This window comes from Heteronotia binoei, chromosome 6 (genome assembly GCF_032191835.1).
Source record: "Heteronotia binoei isolate CCM8104 ecotype False Entrance Well chromosome 6, APGP_CSIRO_Hbin_v1, whole genome shotgun sequence".
NCBI lineage: Eukaryota > Metazoa > Chordata > Lepidosauria > Squamata > Gekkonidae > Heteronotia > Heteronotia binoei.
In genome coordinates, this window is record NC_083228.1 from 45486715 (window position 1) to 45512661 (window position 25947).

Here is a 25947-nt window from a genome sequence, read left to right on the forward strand (position 1 = left end):
CAGTAGTGAGGACATACTGGTCCTCTAGCCCTATACATCTCAAATATTGGTGTACAAATATAACATATATAGAGAGAGAATGGGATTGTCATGTTGGCCTGCTCCACCCATGGCTGAGCATGCAGGCATCGTTCCTTCATGTTTGTTCATACATGAGCATCCTGACCATGAAGACAGTTACATGTGCTGTTTGGACTAATGTTTGGACTAATGTAATGCTGTGACCCAAATGCTGCAAATTCATACTGTAGATAGCAAAACCAGCAAATTTGGTCATAGAAACATAGAGTTGGAAGGGACCTTCCGGGGTCATCTAGTCCAATCCCCTGCACAATGCAGGAATGAGCAAGGTAAGGCCTGCAAGCTCATTTTCTCTCCTCAGTTACACTTATTGGTACTGTATTCCAGGGTATCATGTGGGCTTTAGAATGCAAAGGTGGACAACTCTGCAGAAAGCAAGGGGCAGGGTTCACACATCCATGGCTTTAACTGAACATCAGATTCCCTGTTTGGAAACACAGAATGTCTCTTTCTTTTGTATGGTCTATGAAAAAAAAATAACTCATTTTTTTAAAAAAAGAAAAAGGAAGGAAGTAAGTCTGGAGTACATTCAATACCTATCCTTTTGCTAGATTAATAATATTATCAGTTCTGCTTCCTATTCATGCCACTTAAAATGAACATACGGTTTTGCGTTGGTGGCTTAAAATCACATGCTGCACCTTTAATCTAATCTAGACACTCCTAAATCCCTGCTGATTCCCTGGAGCTTTGTCTCATCATCAAGGGTAGTTATATAAGGATCAAGGAAGCTAGTACTTCTTGTAGAGCAGGGGTGCAGAACCTCTGTCCCAAGGGTCATATGCAGCCCTCGAGGTCACTTGGTGTGGCCCCTGGGGACTGCTGGGCCGAACCAATCCATTTGGCAGCCTCTCTGGGGCCTGGCTGGCCAGCGAGAATTGTGGGGCCCAGCTGTGCTATGCAGCAGTCTCCCCAGGGCCAGGCAGGGATCACAGGGCCCAGATGTACTGTGTGGCAGCCTCCCTGGGACCTGGCTGGTCAGCCAGAATTGCTGCAGGGCTTGGAAAAGTTACTGTCACAGTTCAGTTTGCACTTGATTATCCCAGATGGTGTGGCCTAATATGCTAATGAGTGTGTGACCTAATATGCTAATATTAGGGGATGTGGTCTAATATGCTACTGAGTTCCTGCTGGGCTTTTTCTACAAAAAAGCCCTGGACCTATGCATTTGCCTAGGGCAGCAGGCTGTGTGTGTGTGCGCCAGATTAGGCTCTCCCCACATGACTTCAAATAGAAAAACAATTATTAATTTTGCCGGCCTGAATCGTTCTCCCTTGGCGGACCACTGTTTTTTAAGTTGATAATTTTTTTTATGACCCACAAATGATGTTATAAATATCCATATGGCCCTTGGCAGAAAAAAGGTTCCCCACCCCTGTTGTAGAGGAACTGAAAGACTGATGTTGGACACAGTGGGTTGAGTGAGTGACTTAAACCTTATCAAACATGGAATGTAAACTCACTGTGTGAGTGCTCTGCAGCTACTGAATAATAATGATGAAAAAAATAAATAGATGTCCCAGCATTCTTTCCATTTTCGGTACTGGGGTTGGGGAGTGCCTGAGCCTAATTTTTGTGTGTGCTGCCAGACAGTTGATTTCATTAAAAAGTCTGCAGTGGCTGCAGCACTATCTCATTTTTATTTGCTTTTAAATTGCCTGATTTGAAAACCAATTACTCCACTTTTGACAGAATAATGGGAAATATAGAACTCTTGACTCTTTGCTAGCTAGGTAAACAAAATAACAAAATACAAACTAATTGGTTGAAAGGAAGCTTTATCTTTTATCCTTTTAAGAAACTCTGAAAGCTGCTTCAAATGTGTTTTGCAAAAGGGGTTCAATGTAAGTGGCCCTTTCCTCCCCACTATATTGCGTTGTTCAGATCAAGCTTTAAACTTTCATTTATCTCAGTTTATAAAACATAGTAGCAATGAAACTAATTGCACCACAGACAAGAACAACAAAATCACAAGCATTCCAAATACATAAATAAAAGTATCAGCCATTACTTCTATATGCCACTTTATCTTCTTGTCATACACCAAGTAAAAGTACCTTTAATTGTAGTTAAGAGCAAGGAAAAATAATGTTTCTCTTGTATGCAGCGCAATCTTTCTTTAAAAACCAAACAGAAATAGCTTTTTCAAGAACAAAAAGGCCAATGTTATTGTCCTTATTTGCCATTTTGATGAGAGGATCTCCTCAGTCCTTACTATCATATTTTCATCCCACCATTCCTCCAAAGAGCTTTCATGGCTCTCCACTCCTCATCTCCACTTAATCCGTAAAACAACACTGAGAGATAGATGAGGCTGAGAAGGAGTGACTGTCCTGAGATCCTTCAGGGATAGGGTTGTGAACCTCCAAGTGGGGCCTGAAGATATACCACTAATACAATTGATCTCCAGGCAATAGAGATCAGTTCCCTTGGAGAAAATGGTTACTTGAAGGCTGGGCTCTGTGGCATTGTACCCTGATGAAGCCCCTTCCCAAATTCTGGCCTTCCCACACTCCACTGCCAAAATTTCCAAGTATTTCCCTTCCCAGTGCTGGCAACCCTATTCGCAGAGATTAAGTGGAGATTTGAAACCAGACCTTGCCTGTCCTCACTCTAACTCAAATAGGGATACCAGCTCTGGGTTGGAGATTTGGGGGGAGGGGTGCTGGGAAGGACAGGGTTGAGGAGGGGATGGACCTCAGTCCACCCTCCAAAGCAGCCATTTTCTCCAGGGGGAACTGATTTTGGTCATCTGGAGATATATAACTCTATAACTGGAATTGACAAAGTACTAGACCATAAATAGGGTTACCCGGTGAACACCTGAGTCATCTATGTATGAAAGACTATTCTTAAACTAGTCCATTGCTGGTTTGTGCAGCTGGGTGGGTTACAAATGGGATGCATTGACTGGCATCAAGCAAGCCCTTAGGTGCTTGAACAGCAAGTGTGGGGAGAGGAGCAATGAGGTTTAACACCTCTTCACATGCTTGGGATGTGCAGGCTGGGGATTACCAAAGCCAGCGGTAATGCTGGCCAAATTCAAAGCTATGGTAGATTTGCCCACAGGGTGGAAACCCTTTTAGAATGTTCATGCTCTCAATAAGTCACACTTAAACATAGACAATATTTTATTCATGCTTGAATGATGTAGATCAGCCAAAAATAAAACCTAATTTAATGTTTATCGCTATTTCTAAGCACATATTTAACACAAGGGATTGGATCCAGCAGGAAACCTCGGAGAAGGAGTCCTCACATTTGCTTTCCTTCTTCAGCCTGCTTTCCCAAACCCTCTGAGTATTGGGGGAGCTTTGTGAACAAAGGATACTTCAGAATGGAGAAGACTCTAGTAAACAGTACTACTTTTCAGTATATTTTAAAGAGGAAATTTGGTGTGAGGAAAAAAGATTAGATAGATAGATAGATAGATAGATGATAGATAGATAGATAGATAGATAGATAGATAGATAGATAGATAGATAGATAGATAGATAGATAGATAGATAGATAGATAGATAGATAGATAGTGAAGACGTTGACGATGAGAGATTTGATTCAGCTATAGGAGTATAGGACTAATGCAATCAAAATGGGGCTTTGGGTGTCAAAACAGCAAGAATGAGAAAATTGACATGGTCCTTAAATAATACTAAAAATCATTTGTAAACTAGGAAAATTGTAAATTAGTCAAATCAAGCATTGGTGTAGAAGTAAATTCTTACACAAATTACATACTGAAATATTGTCAAATGAGATAGACTGATTTCATAAAAGCGTATGTTAGTTATCAGACAATCTTATTTTAAGTTCTGCAGTATGAAAAGCCAGGGAAGTAATCTCAACAACAAAATTTGGCTGAAGTTAATGGAAAGCACTCTGATTGCTTGGTTTATAGTTAGATCTTTTATGGATTATGTTTAGGTATTATTTCCACCCTTGAGGGTTATAGTCACTTCATTCTGAATGCTTCTGTTACATTATAACATTAAGCCAAATCCGTAGTGCTTATTTAGCATTTGAATTTTAAAGCAATCTATTGTAGAGATTGCTTTTCTATAAGCATGTACTGTTAAAGAGCACAAATATTTATTCCTGAAAGGTTATGATTGCCTTAAATCAATCAAGCATATTGAGCAAGTGTAAAGTATATTTAAATCAAGCAGTCAGACTTTCTCAATATATGGGAATTTTAAATGAATGTGTTTATACACACACACACACTTAAATGAACTGCAGAAGCAAACTGTGAACTAATGTGTTTTTTGCACAGTAGGGTTGCCAAGTCCAATTCAAGAAATATCTGGGGACTTTGGGGGTGGAGCCAGGAACAAGGGTGTGACAAGCATAATTGAACTCCAACGGAGTTCTGGACATCACATTTAAAGGGACAGCAGACCTTCTTAAATGCCTTTCTTCCATAGGAAATAATGAAAGATAGGAGCACCATCTTTTGGGGCTCATAGAATTGGACCCCCTGGTCCAATCGTTTTGAAACTTGGGAGGTATTTTGGGGAGAGGCACTAGATGCTATACTACAAATTTGGTGCCTCTACCTCAAGACATAGCCCCCCCCAGAGCCCCAATACCCATGGATCAATTCCCCATTATCCCCTATGGGAATCATTCTCCATAGGGAATAATAGACTGCCCAGTAGACATTTCCCTTCCCTCCCACGCTTTCTAAAGCGGGGAGAGGGCCTCCAAACCAGGGAATCCCCTGCCCCCTCCCTCTCTCACACACACACAAATACTTACCGGGTCTTGTTCCTGCAGAACTTTACTTGCTCTGAAAATGAAAGCAAAACAAAGGGAGGGGCCGTTCTCCAAAGCCCTTCCTGTTTCCTGCTTCCTGCTCAGCCTTAAAGGCACATATTTTAAAAAGGGACCTGCAGGAGCTCTAAAACTACATGGTGATTGTGGGGGGCGGGGCTTCTCCTGCTGGCCAGCTGGCTGGGGGCGGGGAGAAGCCTGTAAAAATGGGGGATCCCCCGCTGGGACCTGGGGATTGGGAAGCCTATTCCACAGTGATAACTGCACAGTTTATGTCAATGTGGCCAGCTGTGGGAAAAAATCATAACGTTTTAAAGAAATGAGAACCGTGATATATGGAATTTGATTGAATTTTAGGGAAGTGCTCTGTTTAACACTGAGAGACTGTATGCTCTTCCATTAATTGTGTTCTCTTTCATGGGAGTCTAATAATGCCTACCACGTTATTTGTCACTGGATACATTATAAAACAGAAGTGGCATGATAGGAAAAGCCCCTTCCTGCTCGAGCGATAGATAAGATCTTTCTCTTTCCCCCTCCCACTCAAGCAATAGACAAGGAGACATTTTCCTCTGGGAGGTGGAAACCATTGACACAAATCCTATCACTATACAAAGTTGAATGGGAGACCTTCAATGTGCCGGGGGAGATCTCATCTCAAAGAGTACCTCATGGTGGTGTGGAAAAGCCATGTATATTTTAATGTAATCCTTGGCCACCAATTGACCTCTCTGTCTTTTGCTCGCTCTATACTGCCCTCATAAAGTGCCTACATACAAAGAAATCTAGGAAGGAGAGTAGCTGAAGTGATCAACTGGTTAACATAATCTGGTCACAACTTCAAGGAAAGTTCCATGTGAGGCAACAATCAAACATGGAAGATCCCCTGAGCAGCACTTAGCACATAAAATGTCTCAGTAAATCTCTCAATAAACTAGAACTTTCTGTGGTGGGCTTCATGACTCCCCACTTGCACAGAGTTGTTCATCTGCCCAAAGCAGCAATGGCCAGATGTAGCCCTGGAGAATCTCATTTGCCATCCTTGTACAAGAGGAAAGCTAAAGGTCATAAAAGGGCAAAATAAATATTTGAAGGCTCCAGTAACCATAGAAGGACTTTGCAGTACAGCAGCTTGCCCTCTGCTGTCAGAAGATAATTGACTACCTAATTAGCCATGCCAAGCAAAGAAGTTAAGTTTTATTTCCAAATAAAAGCTTAAGAGACAATTAACATTTAGCTATTTTCCTTAGGTACAAGCTCATGCTGATCTCCAAAAGAGAGCGTTTATTTATGTTTACATGGGTTTTAAAGCCTGAATTTCTACAAAAAGAGAACATTAACATGGGAAAACACACAGCATAGATCCTCCAGACATTCATTAGCAAGGAAAGAAATCTTAGGAAAGCAGCTCCCATATTTTGCTCTTCCTCTTAAGAACTCGGGGCACTATTTTTGCTCACAACCATCTGTGAGGTCGGTTGGGCTTATAATGGATGTCCTGAAATTTTTATGTATAATATTTTATGCTGTGCCCAAGCTGAATTGTATACCTTGATTTTTGTAATTCCGCTTGTTACTACTTCTTTTTGTTTGTTTCGCTTTTTTTGGATGGGTCTCTGACCGTATTAAACTTGATTTGACTTGATAATAGATGTCCCAAGGTCTCCTATTGAACTCTGCAGCAAAGCATGGATTTGAATCCAACTCTTCCCAGTTCTAGTCCAATGCTATAGCCATTTTGGTTTTCCATTACATTGTAGCTCTCAATTGTTGACACTGGTCAACTCCTTAATTTTTTACTGTTGCCCCAGACTTATAGAATCATGTTATCTCAGTTTCTCATTAGTTTGTTGATGAGATAGGAATCTTTGGCCAAGATAATCTAAAGGCACTACTTTAAATATTCTACAGGAAAAGAGTGATGTAAAGAAATGTACATTCAGCAGTGGTCATGTGAGTCTATCTATAATATCTTTAAAATATTTTACTCGCTTTTTCTGTCAGGGTGTTACAAACTTTGCAGCAAAGACGTTCAATTGGCACACATGGCATTTTCAACCTCTGCAGTAACTCATGAGCCAAGCCTTAGAAACTCTTGCCTTGCTGCCATTCTGCTTGAACAGCTGCCAAACAGCTTTGCAGCTGAACAGTTGCCATGGTGTGAGGGTCCCATTTCCTTCTAGAGAACCAGTTTGGTGCAGTAGTCTGGAGTGTGGACTTTAATATGGGAAAACTGAGTTTGATCCCCCACATGTACCTGCTGTGTGACCTTGAGTCAGTCACAAGTTTTTTCAGAGTTGTTCTCTCAAGAGCAGTTCTCAAAGTAGCTATCTCAGCTCCACCTATCTCACAGGGGAGAGGAAGGGAAAGGAGATTGTAAGCCACTCTGAGACTCTGAGTGAAGGCAGAGGTATAAATTCAATTTTTTCTACCTTACAGCTGTTTTTGCATCTGTGCAGTAGGTGGAATTGAGGTTATTTGAAAATGTGCATGTGCAAAGTAGAACTAATAACAATTTGGTGTAGTAGTTAACTGTGTGGCCTCTTATCTAGGAGAACCAGGTATGATTCCTCACTCCTCCACTTGCACCTGCTGGAGTGACCTTAAGTGAGTCATAACTCTCCCAGAGCTGTTCTGCTCAAGAGCAGTTCTCAGAAAGCTCTCTCAGTCCCACATACCTCAAAGGGTGTCTGTTGTAGGGTGGGGAAGGGAAGGGAAAGGAGATTGTAAACTGCTCTGAGACTCCAAGTAAAGGGTGGGATATAAATCCAGTCTCCTCTTCTCACTTCTCTTGAAACAAATCATTTATAATATCCAGCTGAGAAACTGGTTTGCTTACCCAGTTTAAACAATTGGCTGCTGATTGATGCATGCCAACAACAGGTCTAGTGGGAAACACAAATACATAAATTGCTACTGATTGAACGGGTGAGTATGCAGACCATCGCTTGCTTAACAGGCTTGAACTGCTAACACCTAAACTGCTTGACAAAAATGCAGATTAGCTCCCTGCATTTGATCACAGAAGTTGAACCAAACTAGCAGCTGTTTGAACATCTGTAGAAAAGACACAATTTCCTGTAGATAGTGGCAGAACTGTGATTAAGAACTCTAGTAGTTCTGATTTCCAGTCTCTTGAGAAAGTCAGTAATGATAACTTCTTGTTTCAGTACATAGGCTTTCTCTATAAGCTAGTGGTAATAAGTGAATCAAGGAAAGACAGGATATTGTGATTCAGAAGGCAATGGCATTGTAAATGCTAGTTTATCTTGTTAATTTGTCGCAAGATCAATGGCGACTTGCAGTTTGATGGTTTCTTAAGTATAATAGCTGCATTGCAAAGTTATTTCCTACTTTACTGTTGCAAGCAGAGATGCTTGATCACCTGGAAGGTTTAGATTGCAAGCTGTCCACAATTTGTGAACAGCACAGTTGAACTCCTAACTTTGTATTCAAGAATCCAATGTGTGCTAAAAGGAAAAAAGACTGTTGGCAGTGTGAATTCTTGTGCTGGTTCCCATGCCTTTGCCTCCCCTTTACCTCCTCTACTTCCCCTCTCTGTCGCTTGCTCTACATATTCAAGAAAATAAAATATTTACATTTCACAGGGAGTGTCTTACAATTGTGAGGTATTATCCTCAGTCCCTTACTCTTTTTGCTGGTGCTTGATAATAGAAAATGCTGATGAACTGTCCAGATTGGGAATAATTTGAGTATGTGCATTGTTACAGTGCTATGTTGCAGCTGTCCTATCTCCAAAACCATTTTCTGCTCAAAGGGGCAAAACTCTGCTTTAAAAACAACTTAATTATCTGCTAAAGATGAGCTGACCATTGCCAGGAGCCCTTCCTTTTGTTCCCACTTGAAAGTGTGCATGTCCATGGCTAAAAAGATCAATTTCATTTCAGATTTTTGTAGGCTCCAAGCTGTGTTCCTCCAGGTTAATAAATAAAAAGTGCTTAGTTTGTTGGTTCTCAAATTTTTTCAAGTGGGGCCCGCTTCTAACACTACTGAAGTTTTAAGACATACTTGCAAAGTAATTACATACTGCTTTCCACAACATAAAATGTAGGAATTTCATATCAGTTAACACTGAACAAGTTTATATAATTTTTTATGCTTAAAGGTATAGTATTACTGAGCAACAGTTTTACCGCAAATCCTAGAGTGTTTCCTGTGTGACATTCTAGGAATTGCAGTAAAACTCTATGGTACCACGCCACGCCATGGCACCATAGAGATTTTCATTTGAGTCCAGAGTGTCCCTGGCATGCTGTCATTGCTCCGGGAACTGCGCACGCTGACAGGGCTCTTTGGGAGTGGGGATCTGTAAGCCAAAATGCCATCAAAACGAGGTTGGGGAATTGACAGGTGGGCACCTGGCTTAAAAAGGATCTTGAATCTATGTATACAGGATACATATCCAGAAATTATTGCTTAAATTTACCAGGGACACTAATTAAGTAAAAATTAAAATTTATTGTAGAAAAATATAGACACACATACAAGATAATAAACTTATAAAACATACATACAGTCTTAAGAAAAATAGAGAGAGATTCAGAGATAACACAAGGATGGACAAACAGGGTGATAATTACCGATCGTAGTATTCAAGGAAGGCTCCAATGGCGACGAATGAGGACTAGGGGGAGGGGACCCTCAACTGATCAGGAATCGGGGATGTATCTAGACAGTGAAACTGGGGTACTGCTAGATGCACACCTGTGCGGAGCTGGGTCACAGGTTATAAGGACTACCTTGAGCCCTTAGGGGATGGGAGGTATAGGGGCAGATGACAGTGGTCAGCTGGTACATGACCTCAGAAAAGGGGAGGCTCTGCAATGACCATAAGGGCTGGACTTATGCAGTAGCCAATAGCCAGTTAATTGGCGGTCCCTGATTGGATGCTCATAGCTAGCATAGCTGATTGGACTTCCAGGTAACAATGGGCCAAGGGGGAGGCTCCAGGATAACCATTAAGGGAAAGAATGGGAAAAATTATTAAGGTGGGGGGTACTTAAGTCTATCAAACTTAGCAAAAAAGGTGACAATAGATGGCCAAATTGCTACCTAGGTAACACCTGGTCTATACAAAGAAAGTTGGCTCTGGGTGAAGATATTCTTCCTCCTCTTCGATCTTCTATGGCACCAGTCTTTGTCTTGAGTTCCGTTGGACAAAGGCTTAGGCAGTCTGACACGATCCACGCCTAAGATAAGCTTGATGGTTTATGCATAGGTGACATCTGTTGAGTACGTGCGCCTCCTGCTTCGCTGTTAGGGAGTCTGGCACTGCAGGAAGATAGCTGCTGGTGGTGTTAGCCTTCCAAGATGGATTCTATGGTTGAGGCTGGAAACCGCTTGCCTGGACAGTTCCTGGCAGTGCACCTTCTCCCGCTGCTATGGCCAAGATGGGGATCACACGGAGCAACTGGAAACCATTCTCCTGGTTAGCACTCCTCCAGAGACATGGAGTGCTGCTGCAATGTTGTGCTGTTAGTACTCATAAGTTCCTTCCAGTTTGGTAGACAAAACCCACGTTCGCCTGGCAGATGTGTGTGAGTTGAGTCTCCAGGCACACTGTCAACCAAGCAGGTGACTACAATGTTCTGGAATTAGGGGTATTTTTCTCACAGACCCCCCCCCCCTGGTGGTCTGCTCCCTGCTGGCGGGTTGGAGCCTTCCTGGACAAGGAATCTCCCGCTCCCAGCAGGAGCTTGGCAGCCCTATAATCTGGTGCTGTTGAAAAATGTTAAGGGCTGTCTTGTTAATCTGCCTTTTGCAATCTCCCTTGGCTGTGTGTTTAGTCAAATGGCTTGGTCAGTGTATTCTAGGGTTGCCAGACCACCCCAGTGGAGGTGGGAATCCCCTAATGCCAGGACTACCCGCAGCTGCCAATCAACTGGCTAATGGGAAGGACTTACCAGGAAAAAGGAGAAGCTTAGACCTCATTGCTCTGTATTTGGACAAACCGCTATAGTAGAAGGTGGTTTTACCATAGAGTTTTTGCCCAGATACCAAAGTGTCACCCAGATGCCACTGGCATGATGATGTCACTTGCTGTGCAATGCCAGCAATGAGGCCTATCCTTTTCTCTTTCTCCTTATAAGTCCCCTCATTCCCTGGTGATTGCCCAGAAGGACCTGGCAACCCTAGTGTGTTCTAACCCTGCTGCCTTCCTGCTGGTCATGGGTATTAGAGTGCTTCTAATTAGAGTGAGAGAACATTGTAGTAGGAGCATTAGCATTGAAATAGACCTAGGGCGGGGAAGGGAGGGAGGAGGAGGTGCAGCGGGGAGGGGGAAGCGCAGGGGTGTGCGGCAGTGTGGGGGACACTGTGGAGGGGGTGGTGGGCTGCAAGTCTGCCTAGGGTGCCATGCGCCCTCGGGCCGGTGGTGCATGGAATGGGTGGTGTCTATAGGCCCACCAGTTATTAGGGATGCTAGACCCACTGGTGAGGGTAGGGGTCCCCACTCCCAGGTCCCACCTCCCAACCATCGATAAACTGGCCAGTGGGGGGACTTATAGCAAAATAAGAGGAAGTCTCAGCCAACATTTTAGTGATGTCCCTGACATGACTTCAACATGACCCAGAAGTGATGTAGGCATATGGCAGATGCCAGGGTAATGCTCTGGTTTTGGGAAAAAATTCTACAATAGAAGCTAATTCTATCATAGAGTTTACCCCAAAAAACAGAGTGTTGCCATGATATCCCTACAGGTCATGTTAGAAGTCACATCAGGGACATCACTGACACATTGGTGAAACTTCCTGCTCCCTGTAAGCCCATTCCCCATGCCCCTACGGTTGCCCAGAGGGTAGGGTTGCCAAGTCCAATTTAAGAAATATCTGGGGACTTCGGGGGTGGAGCCAGGAGACTTTGGGGGTGGAGCCAGGAGACATTGGGGCGGAGCCAACAGCAAGGGTGTGACAAGCATAATTGAACTTCAAGGGAGTTCTGGCCATCACATTTAAAGGGACTGCACATCTTTTTAAATGCCTTCATTCCATAGGAAATAATGAAGGATAGGGGAACCTTTTTTTGGGGCTCATAGAATTGGACCCCCTGGTCCAATATTTTTGAAACTTGTGAGGTATTTTGGGGAGAGGCACTAGATGCTATACTGAAAATTTGGTGCCTCTATCTTAAAAAACAGCCCCCCCAGAGCCCCCGATACCCACGGCTCAATTCCCCATCATTCCCTATGGGAATCGTTCATGGAGGTGCATGATGGCTGTGGGGGGTGGGGCTTCCCCCACCAGCCAGCTAGCTGGGGGAGGGGGGAAGCCTGTAAAACTGGGGGATCCCCCTCTGGGACCTGGGGATTGGGAAGCCTACCAGAGGGGCCTGGTAGTTCTACCAGTTATACTGTGGAATATTGAATTTGAATTCCCCACTCAGGACCAAGCTAGATAAAACATGTCAGATTTTGATTAAGATCTCCTATGGTTATTTTTTAAAAGCTAACTGGCAGCCCTACACAGCTGTTTGAAGATCAGGAAAAGTCACCGGGGGGAATTAATAGTCATTCGGTTTAACCGTCTTATCCCATTTTTCCTATGTAATATAAATTACATTTCTAAATTTCTGAACCTGCAATTAATATTATTGGCACAATTCTTTGACACAGATCTTTGCCTTTTGATGTGGTAGGCTCCACCTTTCAATCTGATCAGGAACACATGAGCTACACTTTAAAGTCAGACTTTTAAAAACTTCCTAGTCTACCTGTGGCTGTTTCACAGGGTTGGTTTGAGTCTGAGGTGGCTGGGCCCTCTCTATGAGTTGATTGGTATCTTCTGTTTTTTTTTTTTTTTTTTGATCGTTTGTTTACTATGGTTGGTGTTTGGAGGCCTCCTGCTGTAGGAGCAACTCAGTCTTTCTACATTATCTCTCATTTTTACTTTCCCCCTTTTTTGCTTCCTGCCTTTCTTCTATAAGTGCATAGGATTGCAATGACATATTATGCCAAGATATTGCAAAGAAGGACCATAAGACCAACCTGTAAAATTTCACATGAAATGTCTATGCATAAATTGTCTGTGAAGTTTCAAGAACATCCACTTTTTGACATTTTCCCACTGGATTGCTCTACAATTTTCCAACTGTGCACCAGCAATTTCTTTTGTAGCCCTGCATATCTTTATCACATTTGTGGGCTTTATGGGGATTTTTGCCACTTGTACAAGCACAAAAATGGAGTCTTAAAAATGCTAAGTATTATTAAAATGATTTATGGTCTCTTAAAAGTAATCTTCCTTCAGCACTTAGGAACTAGACATAATGCTGCTTTACAGCCTGCATTCCAGTCTTGCTTTGTGAAAACGTAATTGATAATACAAGGGGGGTGGGAAATGCATTAAAATGGCAACTCTATAGGGTTGCCAATCCCCAGGTGGTGGCAGGGGATCCCTCAGTTTGGAGGCCCTCCCCCGCTTCAGGATCATCAGAAAGCGGGGGGAGGGGAGGGAAATGGCTACTGGAAACTCTATTATTCCCTATGGAGACTTATTCCCATAGAAAATAATGGAGAATTGATCCACAGGTATCTGGGGTTCTGGCGGAGCTGTTTTTTGAGATAAAGTCACCAAATTTGCAGCATAGCATCCAGTGTTTCTCCCCAAAATACCCCCCAAGTTTATAAAAGTTTGAATCAGGGGGTCCAATTCTATGAGCCCCAAAAGAAGGTGCTCCTATCCTTCATTATTTCCTATGGAAGGAAGGCTTTTAAAAAGGTGTGTGATCCCTTTAAATATGATGGCCAGAACTCCCTTGGAGTTCAATTATGCTTGTCACACCCTTGCTCCTGGCTGCACCCCCAAAGTCCCCAGGGGAAGAAGCAGATTTTTTTTGTTAGTTTCCTTTCATTCAGAACTGCTAGAGAAGAGTTATCAGAGAATGTTTCCCCAATTCCAAATTGTTGTTTCTCAGAACTGATTCAAACAGTATTTCCCTCATAAAAAGTAAAAAAAAAAAATGTGGTGTTGGGTTGCCACTGCCAGCATTTTGTCTGGCTTTACTCCTGGTGTTCAAAAATTGAGTGAGAAATGCTTACGAACTCACTTATCTCTGTGCCAGGATGAAATTCGCTTGGGAGTTGCTTCTACAGATTGGTGTATATTGTGCTATACCACTAATTCACAACTGGACTGGCTTGTTCACTCATGATATATCACTGTAGTATCTGAAATGCTGGATTTGAGCAGAGAAAATCCAGATGTATATTTTCCCAGGTCCAGCAACCCTGAATCTAGGGATGCCAGGCCTTTACGTCAGAAGCTTTGGGGTGGGTTAAAGGGTGAAAATGATGCCATGTGTGTGATGTCACACATTGATTGACTTCATTTATGACCTGGAGGTGCAGGGGTCAAATCCAGGAGGGTGGGCCTAACTAGCAGGAAACTTCCTACACCAGCTGACTTTCTGAAATATTTGACTCCTCCCCTGCGATATCCCTATCTGTAGTAGTTGGGCTGCCAAATATCAATAGCTGTGTGTCCATTTTACCTTTTCCCATAGGAATGAATGACAGCCATTCAGTTATTTATTTACATTATTTAACATCAAGAATGACAGCGAATTGCAGATCCACCAGGGATGGAGGCACCTGACAGCTGCCAAAGATCAGATGTAATATGATTGTATTTCGCTAGCAAGTGTCTTTTTGTTTTATTTGTGAACCCAGTTTCTGTTGTTTGCAATACCTGAGTTTGTGCCTTGTAGGAATAAAGACTGTTTAACTTGAGAAAGTCTGCGCAGGTTCTCACCCACATGCCTGGCTGCTTGGTGCTTACTATAGAGCAATACCACTGTGAGGTTGGCTTCAGATAACCCATGTGAGAGGGAGGGGGGAATGATTTTACCCAAAGTGATGACAGCAATAAAGGCGGGGGAGAGAATGGTGGCTAGTCTTGCCTCACATTGTGACAAAGACCACAGCATGTTAAGTAAGACCAGTTAGGTAAGGATGCTCTGATAATCCATCACATTAGTTTACAATTGAGAAGTAGGTATCCCACTGGTGTGGACAATCATTAACATTTTATGCCAAGTGCTATCTAATTTGCACTATATCAAGTTTAAAATGGTGGTTGGATGCTAATGTAATGGTGAAATTACTACTACTACTACTACTACTAATGATGATGATGATGATAATAATAACAATAGTATTTTGGTAGATACTTCTATGCTTTATAAAACAGCATCTAATGATGCCTAAAGCCTTTTGGAACCATATTGTCTGAAAATCAGCATTTGTTCCCTATTTGGTGTAAATAGTAATGTATTCCTTATGGATTACTTGCAGGTGCTCCTTCCAGAATGGATACACGCATGAGTTCCCTGATGCCAACTCAAGTCACCAGGGTAGCGGCTATTTCTTCGCCATCTGTGACATTCATGGCAACCAATTTGGTGGATCAGACATTAACAGGTGTGTTTATATGTCACTCTACTAATAACACTGCTAAACATATGCTGCATACTCACATGCTTGAAAACAAATAGTTTCCCAAGTGGCACAGGAATGGAAGCTCTTTTTAATAGAATTATTTTGAAACTGTACACATTCATCATGTGTATAGAAACTATTGTCATTTCAGGGCCTGATAATAAATATATATAAAACAGATAGCAGTAAATGTTCTGTTCCAGTGTTTTGTTCTTTCACCCCCGCTCACCCCAAATAACACATAATGGACTTTTACATAATAACACTAAATTGCTACTCAGTTCTTCTCCTTAAGGCTTTAAGTACAATAGACCACCTTAGTTCATTATAATTGGCTGAGCCCATCTCGGAGGAGCAGCCACGGCGAGTGGAGAAGAGGCGGCAGCTGCGTGGCGGCATTGCCCGCTCCGAGACGGGGCGGCTCGCCACGCTCCCCAGCGCCGTTTCCCCCCTCCCCCTAGCTCCACCCCAGTGTCTCCTGGCTCCACCCCCAAAGTCTCCTGGCTCCACCCCCAAAGTCCCCAGATATTTCTGGGGTTGGACTTGGCAACCCTAGATGAAGATGGGGAGGATCATGCTGGGAGAGGTGGTCCCAAAGGTATGAGAATCTCAGGCCACTGAGGGCTTTAAACCACAGAAGTGCTACTTCTTGAGGGCATTTTAACCCTTTCCTTTGCACACTATTTATGATGACCTCAAATGATGTCTGAAGCTGCCATTCACTGTACAATGTATGGTGATCTGATGTTTTCTACAATGTGTCAAACAGCAGCTCCAGCAGTGCAGTGGATTGGGCTGGGAGCAGAGAGTGTTATAATGCTAGGAAGGAAGCCTGGTTTCAAATCCCAACGCTGTCGTGAAGATCACTGGGTAATCCGGGCATGGTCACACACTCTCAACCCAGCCTATCTCACAGGGTTATTGTGAAAATAAAATGTCATTTAGTAATTAAAAATGTTCTAGGGATCCTGTCAGAGATTAGCAACTTATTTAGCTGACCCTAAGAGAAAAAGGCCGTTTGTTTCTCTACCAGGTTAAAAAAAATTCTGGTTGAAAGAACTCTGTGTTAACAGAACCATAGGCTGGGGTTTCCCTGCCCATTCTTTATCCCTCCTTCTTTCTCTACCTTAAGGCTCACAAAAGTAGCTAGCTACCATACTTGCATAGGATTACTTTCTGTGTTCTTTGCTAAACTTGGTAATTTTGTATGATATTTATATTCTTCATTATTGTATATTAGAATTGAATGTTTAATTGGAGACTATGATAAATTATTTTTCACAACTTTTTTGTAGTTTGTAATTCTCTTTTGGTTGAACCTCCAAGTGGAGGCTGGAGATGTCCTGCTGTTGTAACTGGTTTCCAGGCATCATATCAGTTCACCTGAAGAAAATGGCTGTTCTGGAAGGTAGACTCTAGGTCATTATACCCTGTTTAAGTCACTCCCCTCCACAAACCCCACAAGCTTCACTTACAAAATCTCCAGGTTTTTCCCAACCTGGAGTTGGCAAACCTAACCCCAACCCATAATTTTGCTCATGTTTAAAGACTAAGGCTGCTCTTGTAGCTGTGAAGTACCTTTAATACAGTGATTAATCTCTCCTCATAGTCTTCTATTTACTTGGAAATAAATTCCATAAAGATGAATATAGATAACCAAGTAATTAGATACGAACATTAGAATGTTAAAAAGTTCTAGGGTACTGAAATAATAGGCTTCATGAACATTCAGTCAGGGTCATACACAAGCTTTGTTTCTCTGGTCACATTGGAGAAAAGTCGCCATGCGTAACAGCTGGTGGTAACATCGTGTAGCTGTCTATCCATCTTTGCATGATTCTTCTGGCATATTATCCAAAGTTATTATCTCCTTACCTGAAATACTGGATAAAAGGATGGAGTGGTATGAGAAGGGTGAAGATACATTGGCACAATTCAGACCCTAGGTTCCAGATGGAGAATGGAGATGAACAGTCTTTGCATAATTCCTCTCACTTGCTACTAATTGTGAGAAGTGATGAGATCAGCATATACCAGCAGTTTTGCATTTGGGGTGCCAGAGGTTAATGACTAGACTCCATCACTTCTTTTATTTGTGGTATGTATCGATGCTACAGGAATGTTGTTCTTACTGTAACAGTTGGTTTAATTAGAAGTCAACCTCACAAGGGAGACAAAGAGAGAGGAGGAGATAAAACTAAATAGATGCCCATTCTGCTTGTGGTTTCTGGTGTTTCCCACCCCTATTTCTAAACAGCTGCTGCTTTTTCAGGCTCATGTCTTGGAATTTTCAGGTGGAGGCTACTGTATCAGTGACATTTCAATCACACAGAAAAGTGTTGTGCTTTTGCCTTAACTCAAGCAGTTTCTGCACACATTTTTTACTTCCCACCCTCCACCTGAAGCTATTTAGTATAAGTGGCTCCTGCCTGTGTCCTAGTTGTGTACAAGTCATGATGTGCATTTAATTTGTGCCTGTCGTTGGTGATTATTACTTGTCGAATGTGCCAACGTGCTGCTGACACAGCAGTATCTATTTCTTTTGAGAGGCTGATATTGTAACATTATTTGTATCCTGAATACTGAAATCCCTCAATTGTTTTAGTAGTTACATTATTTGTGCCAATATAAGCATAGGCATTTCTGGCACCTAATTGTGTTTTGGAGACTGTATTTTGAAGACTTTGCTACTAATGTTTTTTCTTATTTGGCTTCTCTTCTTGATGTGTTCTAAAAACTATTTGCCCCATACCAAAATGAAGAAGTGTGGGTTTTAACTAGTTTATTTAAATTTATTGAAATCTGCTGATCTACACCATCAGTTAATTATGCTAATATTACATGAGGGCAGGCTGTGCTAGGCATCCATGGCTGCCTTTGATCTGGCATATCCACCCTGGCTCCTAACTCAGCCTACGGCTACTGCCAGCTTTGGTCATCTTCACCAGCAAATAGAGTGCTGAGAGTTAACAAGCCCCAGCCCTCTACCCTGATTCAACAACTACCAGGTTCAGGAAGATGTTGCTCAGCACCAAAGGCTCTCCTTCCCAAGCCCTATCCCTCCATCCTGCAAGTGATGGTCTGTTCAGTTCACACCCTCCGTCATGCCCAGTGGCACAGGGCACTCACTGCTTATCCCTACTTACAGGGCTTTTTTTTCTGGAAAAAGAGGGGCTGGAACTCTCAAGAGGGAAATGAAGGAGAAACATACGGGTGCCCCCTTATGAACTTATAATTTTTTAAAATAATTTTGTTTCCACAAAGAGGTTCCAGAACTCCATTACCCCCCCAAAAAGCCCTGTCTACCTAAATCAACAACCCACCCTAACCCTGTCAAACAAGGTTGTTAGCCTTGCTTAACACCCCTTGCTCCACCGGTGAACTATAATTTCACACGAGCCATGATGTAGAACAGCTAAGTACAAATTGTAGCCCACTGGAGAGAGATGGACCCCCTCATTCATCAAATAGATGAGGCATATTAAATCTGATTGCCTGATGTGAAATTTATAAGCCCCACTACTGGCCAAAGCAGCTTTCCATATGACCAAGTTCACCTTGCACTGTGCTTTCTCAAACAATGGGGACTCAATTATTCCCCTCCAACTCCACCATTTCAAAGCTCAGTCCAAGCGATCAGAGTTTTCAGTATGACCGCCTTACCCTATTCAAATCCCTAATTATTCTGTGTCTAAGTATGAATCCCTGGATTTGCACTAGATCATTCTCATCCAAATGCAACACCAGGATCTTAGGATTTCTGCCATCTCTCCAATGCTGGTGGAGAGAAGGCAGGAGCTGGTTCCACAACATCCCTCTTCTACTGTGCCATAGTACACTTGTGAGGGATATAATCCCAGCTGCATCCTGATTCCACTGCCGGTGGCCCATCTGATACTCAAGAATATGAAGGAATGTCCCAGTATTAGCATTCTGAATGGGCTCCTCAGTGTTCCTGGCAGGACCAGATCTGGGGGGGGGGGAGAGAAGGGGGTGCTTGCCCCGGGTGCCCCTGGAGGGGGGGCACCAAATTGGGTATAGAGTCCATTCTATTCCATGAGCCCGTAAGGTAGTATGGGCCCATAAGGGGGTGCCATTTTTAATTTTGCCCCCCCCCCCTCAAAAATCATGTAGATCCGGCCCTGGTTCCTGGACCTGAAACATAAAATCAAGCTGCTTATCTAGTATATGACTTGTAAGCTTATTTTTTTAATACCTGCGTCAGAAATTCTAAAGCTGACTGCCATATATGCCACATCTGTCGAATTTCTGCTGCTAAATACTGGAGGTGATATGTTAGATTTCTGCAGATCCTGTGATGGACACCTTTAAGGATTTCTTGGAATGAGGAATTTCTTGGCCATTTCTTCCTAAAATGGAGTTTGTGGAGAAAAGTAGTGAGAGGGCAATTTAGATCACTTGAGGTTTAGGATCCAGATACAAGTGAATCAGGTCTGACTGGCAATGTTTTTACTAGGAATAAGCGGAAATAGAGATGTTGCCTGGATAGGTTTCAGACCTTTCTGCCTTAAATATCATTCCATTCCATGGTATATGCTGGTACACAAATGTTAGCATTTGTTCCACTACTGTTTTCCCTTTTGGTCACCCATTTGTTTTCTCTCCCCCCCATCAAACTTAAATTTCTGTTTTTGCCATTTTTTATCCTTTTGCTTTTTGTTTTGTTTTCCTCTGACTCATAACTCCTCACAATTTGATATATTTATATCAAAGAGAGAAGGATGGCATTGACTTGAAGCAGTGACTCCCAGATATGACAGAGACAGTGTGGTGTAATGTACTAGGATCTGGGAGCCCCAAGTTTGAATCCTTACTCTGCAGTGTAAGCAGGGCTGGCCCTAGCCCTTCTAGTGCCCTAGGCACAGCACAGCTCCGCCCCGCCCAAGTTGCCGGCCTCCTGCCTGCTTGCAAGTAGCACCTGCCGCCTACTCACGAGTAGTGCCTCCCACTTACTCATGAGTAGCACCTGCCACCTACTCACAAGTAGCACCAAGATGAGGCTTGCCCCTCCCACTGCCCCCTCTCTTCCCTTCCCTTCCCTTCCCTTCCCTTCCCTTCCCTTTTTTTGTTTAAACCAATTTTATTATTTATTGCAACATATTGAAAAATTATTCATCAATCATAAATTTCAAGATATTAACCAATACATAAATTTCCTCCTCCCCAGCCCTCTTTTTCTTGACCTCCGCCAGTGTTTAAAATAATTAAAAAAGGTAAATTCACGCTTATAGAATCTTCACTTCCAATTTACCTTAATACAAAAGAAACCAGGACTATGTATTGATTATTATTAAAATTTACCCTCTATTTATCTCATTATCTAACCCTCTATTAAATTGCATATCAAATCAGAAATCCATGTTCACAACTTTGTCTTCCCTTTAAGAGTTCAGATAATGTTATCAAAAACCACTAAGTGTCTCTTGACTTTCCATTGTTTTACAACAAATTTTTGAAATTTCTTCCAATCTTCTTTGAATTTTTCTGACTTACAGTCTCTTAAGATTCTAGTAAGTTTATCCATTTCACTCCAGTGTAACACTTTTAAGATCCAGTCCCATTTCTCTGGTATTTTATCTTGCTTCCACATTTGCGCATATAATGTTCTTGCAGCTGAAAGCAAGTACCACAACAAAGTCCTATCTTGTTTCGGAAAACTTTCCATTTGTAATCCTACCAGAAAGATATCTGGTACTCTCTTGATGTCATAACCCAAAATTTTTGAGGTCTCTTTTTTAATCATATGCCAAAACTGTTTTGCTTTATTGCAAGTCCACCACATATGGTAGAAAGAACCATGTTTTTTACACTTCCAACACCTGAGATTTGATTGTTCATTTTTGCTAATTTCTTAGGTGTCATATACCATCTATACAACATTTTGAAACAGTTCTCTTTTATGTTGTAACACGTTGATATTTTCATGTGTTCCCATGTCTCCATTTGCATTTCTTTGTTCATATTTATTGCCCATTTTATCATTTGAGGTTTCACTACTTCATCTTCTGTCGACCATTTCAGTAGTAACTTATAAACTTTTGAAATCAATTTTTCATTCTTGCCCAACAGCACTTTTTCCAATTCTGTTTGCTCTTGTCTTATTCCTGTACTTCTAATATCTTGCTCCACGAAGCTTTTAATTTGTTGCAATTGGTACCAACTGGAAGCCACCCCTTTCTTTGGTTTATCAATTTCTTGATACTGTATGAATGCTTGTTCCTTTTTGAGCATTTGTGTACATATGAGCTTTGGCATATACTTGATGAAATGATTCTGTTATTTGTTAAAGCAACTATATCTTTATTAGTCTTGGTAGATGCTTGTTGTTTGCATGAAGGCTTGTTGCCTTATTCTTTGAACCTCCAGGAGGAAGCCTCTCAGTATCCCATTGCCACCATGTCCTTGGGGGAAGCCATGAGGGAAGGGTCTGAAAAGGACTCAGAGTCACAAAAGGAGTCCTATCAGGCCCCACAAAAACCTGAAGTGTTCCCTTTCTTCATGCATATTGTTATAATGCAGCTATTCTCTAAGCTAAAGAATGGCAGGAAGGCAAGTGTGTTTGTGGTCCTTCTTTGTGTTCTGAGAGTTTCCAGCTGCATGAATAAAAATGCCTGATCTCAGTAGTGTAGTAAGCTATAACACACATGTGGCAGCTGCCAAGTGGAGAAATTTAAAGCTGCATCCAGGCTGGGGCCATTTTGTGTGCCCTACTCCAAGGGGTCTGTTGTATGAAAAATTAGTTTGTCAGAAACAATACCTAAACAGAGCTGGCTAAGTGAACATCTCTAGTTTTGCCAAAATGAAGATGAACAGCTAGGTCTAAAAATGTGTAATGTAGTTTCAATAGCATTGTGTTGTCATGCAGAAATCCATTAATGGATATATGGGCATCCCTGGATTCACTGTATGTGGCAGCTCTTCAAAACCAGGCTCTTTTGATTTATTATTCGTAATCTGTATATCATTCTCTCTTGCACACATGATTTCACTCTGCATTCTGCCATTAATCATGCTGTTTTTATCAGAGGCAAGTACAGAAGTGCTTGCACTGATATGCTCCACTTTTTAAAAAAGGAAGGGAGCTTTTCAGTCATTGACTACTTGTTTTTCAGTAGCACAGCCACTTCTATCTTTGAACAGTTACGTGCTCTGAGAGCCCTATAATCCATGCTGATCAATCACTACAACTGTACAAATTTCGTTTCCTTTTTGGAGAGAGCTTCTTTCAAACTGATTTGAAAAAACAATGCAACAATTGACACACAAAACCTTCACTATTTCATTCACCATATCATGAGTACTTTTTGACCATATCAAGCCTTTGGTGAGAATAATTTTGTTTTCTCCCTTTCTCACAATACAAGAACTCAATGAAATTGCTGAGCAGTCAAGTTAGAATGGATAAAAAGACATACTTCTTCACCCAAAGGGTGATTAACACATGGGATTCACTGCCACAGGAGGTGGTGACAACTACAAGCGTAGACAGCTTCATGAGGGGATTGGATAAACATATGGAACAGAGGTCCATCAGTGACTATTAGCCACAGGGTATTGATGGAACTCCGCCTGGGGTGGTGATGCTCTGTATTCTTGGTGCTTGTGGGGAGCAACAGTGGGAGGGCTTCTAGTGTCCTGGCCCCACTGATGGACCTCCTGATGGCACCTGGTTTTTTGGCCAGTGTGTGACAGAGTGTTGGACTGGATGGGTCATTGGCCTGATCCAACATGGCTTCTCTTATGTTCTTAGTGTGGCTATTGTATCTTTATAAATCACCATTAAAAAGAAACATATACTGGCTTGAAAGTTTTTCCTTTCTGGTTGCATCCCCTAATTCTCTTTGGAGTGGCTGGGAACTTTTGAATGTTTGCAGCCTTGTACCAACAATGGGCAGAATGGAGCTTTATAAGGCAATTGGACAAGGTTTGGCTCTGACCCAATGATCTTGCACATTGGACAATTTCAGCAGTTGCAGTGAAACCAGGATACTCCCATGTTTGTTTGTTTTTTGTCCAATAAGAATTCTAAAGGCTTTATAAATACAAAAGATTTAAGCTGAAAGGCAAAATGATTTAAATGGGCATAAGGCAGCTGTTTTTTTTTCCAGATCAGTGTGTCAGTGATACCAGCAGAAATCCATTTCTCATGCTCCAGTGAGCTGTGAAAATTTGAAAACAAATATTTATTTTATAAAATTCCTTAACCGCCTCTCCTTAAAAATAGATGGCATTTGCTGCTTCATGTACCCAAGTGTTAAGAATGTCACACAGATTACCAGTTTGTATTCTGCTCCAGAAGAAAAATATTTATTTTTAGCATACATTTTCTGTTTCATAATCCAAATGACCTTGCACATCATATGAAGGACTGGAAGAGATTAACACGAGCTCTAAAACATCCAAGATTTGCTGTTGTAGAAATTCCAATATCCTTAAATCCTAACAAACTAATTATACCTCTTGGAATGTACCCCTTCTTGTCTTTTTTCAAAAGCATTTACATTATTTTTCAAGACTTTGTGCTCTAATTGTATATTGATCAAGGGCTAATGCACATACAAAGTTTTATGTGTGAGTGTCTACATGTTCAGTTGTTGATGGTTATGTATACATGCTCGTTACTTGTTTATGCTTGTTGACTCTCCACTGAATGCATGAACTGATATCATTAAACAGTATTGTGCAAGGGATGATAGAATGAACCAGGAGGTCCAATTCTATGAGCCCCAGAAGAAGGTGCCCCTATCCTTCATTATTTCCAAGCGGAGGGAAGGCATTTAGAAGGTGTGCAGTCCCTTTAAATATGATGGCCAGAACTCCCTTTGGAGTTCAATTGTGCTTGTCGCACCCTTGCTCATGGCTCCCCCCCCCCCCAAAAAAAAGTCTTCTCACTCCATCCCCAAAGTCCCCAGATATTAATTGATTTGGACTTGACAATCCTAATAGAATTCAGCGTTCTTCTTTCTGTGGCTGTTCATTCTATGTTCAAGTCACTGTTTGATGCTATGATCATTATGCCAGTGTCCATGCATGTGTTACTCAGTTCCAGCTGTCTCCACACCCCTAAATTCTGCTCGAAACATCTGGTGGGAGCTGATTGTGCCGCTCATAAGTTAATGGATGTATATGTGGAACTCATCTACTGAGCAGCAACATGCATATAGTTACAAGTGCTGGGCGCAGTGTTCCCCCACCCCCCACTCTTTACTTTGCAGAATAACAATTACATCCAGTAAAGTGGCACATGCATACAGAAGTGCATAATAGATCAGAGGAATCAAAAGCCCTGCCATGTAATAAGAATAAAGGATGTATAAATAGGAAGAACAGAATAGTGGTTAGGCAGAGCAGAGAAAGAGCCAGGTGCTTTTGCTGCACCAGTTAGAGTGAGAGCTTTTGGCTGCAATCTTAAGAACACTTACCTAGGAGTAAGCTTTATTGAATAAAATGGGACTTTCTTCTGAGTAAACATGCTTAGCATTGCACTGTTTTAGCTGTTTGAGATTCTGCTAGAGGTAGGCATGTTGGGGCAGTCCACTTTTTAGGTCTCCAGCTCACTACTTAAAGAAGCCACCAGTAGCTGCATTGTGAGGAAGAGCAGAGAAAAAGCCAGTTGCTGGTGTTGGACCAGTCAGGGTGAGAATGGGATAATGTATTTGTATGAAGGCTCCATGTGCACTATCAGGAATCCTTCAGTAACCACTGATGTCACAGGGATATGGTAACTATGCACATCTATTATTTCTCTGTATATACTACTGAAATATGAGTGGCACTTCATTGAAGAAGATGCCCAATTAAAAGATTTTATCCTCTTTGGATCTATGCCATGATAAATTGCAGTCCAGTCTGCAAAACCGATCTCCGGGCATAAATCTTACCCATTCCTGCTTCCTGTACTATGGGGCAGGTAGACCCTCCGAAGTGTGGGGCCGAGTGCCTTGGGCAGATCAGCTCCTGCAGGGTGCCTATCCAGTTCAATTAGGGTTGCCAAGTCCAATTCAAGAAATATCTGGGGATTTTGGGGGTGGAGCCAGGAGACTTTGGGGGTGGAGCCAGGAAACATTGGGGGTGGAGCCAAGATCAAGACTGTGACAAGCATAATTGAACTCCAAAGGGAGTTATGGCCATCATATTTAAAGGGAAGCACACCTTTTCAATTCCTTCCTTCCATAGGAAATAATGAAGGATAGGGGCACCTTCTTTAGGGGCTCATAGAATTGAACCCCCTGGTCCAATCTTTTTGAAACTTGGGAGGTATTTTGGGGAGAGGCACTAGATGCTATATTGAAAATTGGGTGCCTCTACCCCAAAAAAACAGCCCCCTCAGAGCCCCAGATACCCGCAGATCAATTCTCCATGATTTTCTATGGGAATAAATCTCCATAGAGAATAATAGAGTTCCCAGCAGACATTTCCCCTCCCCCACCCCGCTTTCTGACAGCCCTGAAGTGGGGGGAGGACCTCCAAACTGGGGGATCCCCTACCCCCACCTGGGGATTGGCAACCCTAAGTTCAATTATACTTTGGATATCTGTGCAGAGCTTGTTGCATTATACTGGAAGAATTAGGGAGTGACTGGTTGTGTTAAGCCTGAGCTTTCACAAGCAATACCTGC

General features: G+C 42.1%; 1 protein-coding gene across 2 annotated transcripts in view; it reads left to right on the forward strand.

The window, feature by feature from the left end:
* TCERG1L (transcription elongation regulator 1 like) overlaps window positions 1–25947 on the forward strand; it is a 232917-nt gene that overhangs the window by 144601 nt on the left and 62369 nt on the right. For both annotated transcript variants that reach the window (XM_060241404.1, XM_060241406.1), the window contains exon 5: window positions 15165–15290. In XM_060241404.1, coding sequence (XP_060097387.1) covers window positions 15165–15290 — 126 coding nt within the window. The remainder of the gene's footprint in view (window positions 1–15164; window positions 15291–25947) is intronic.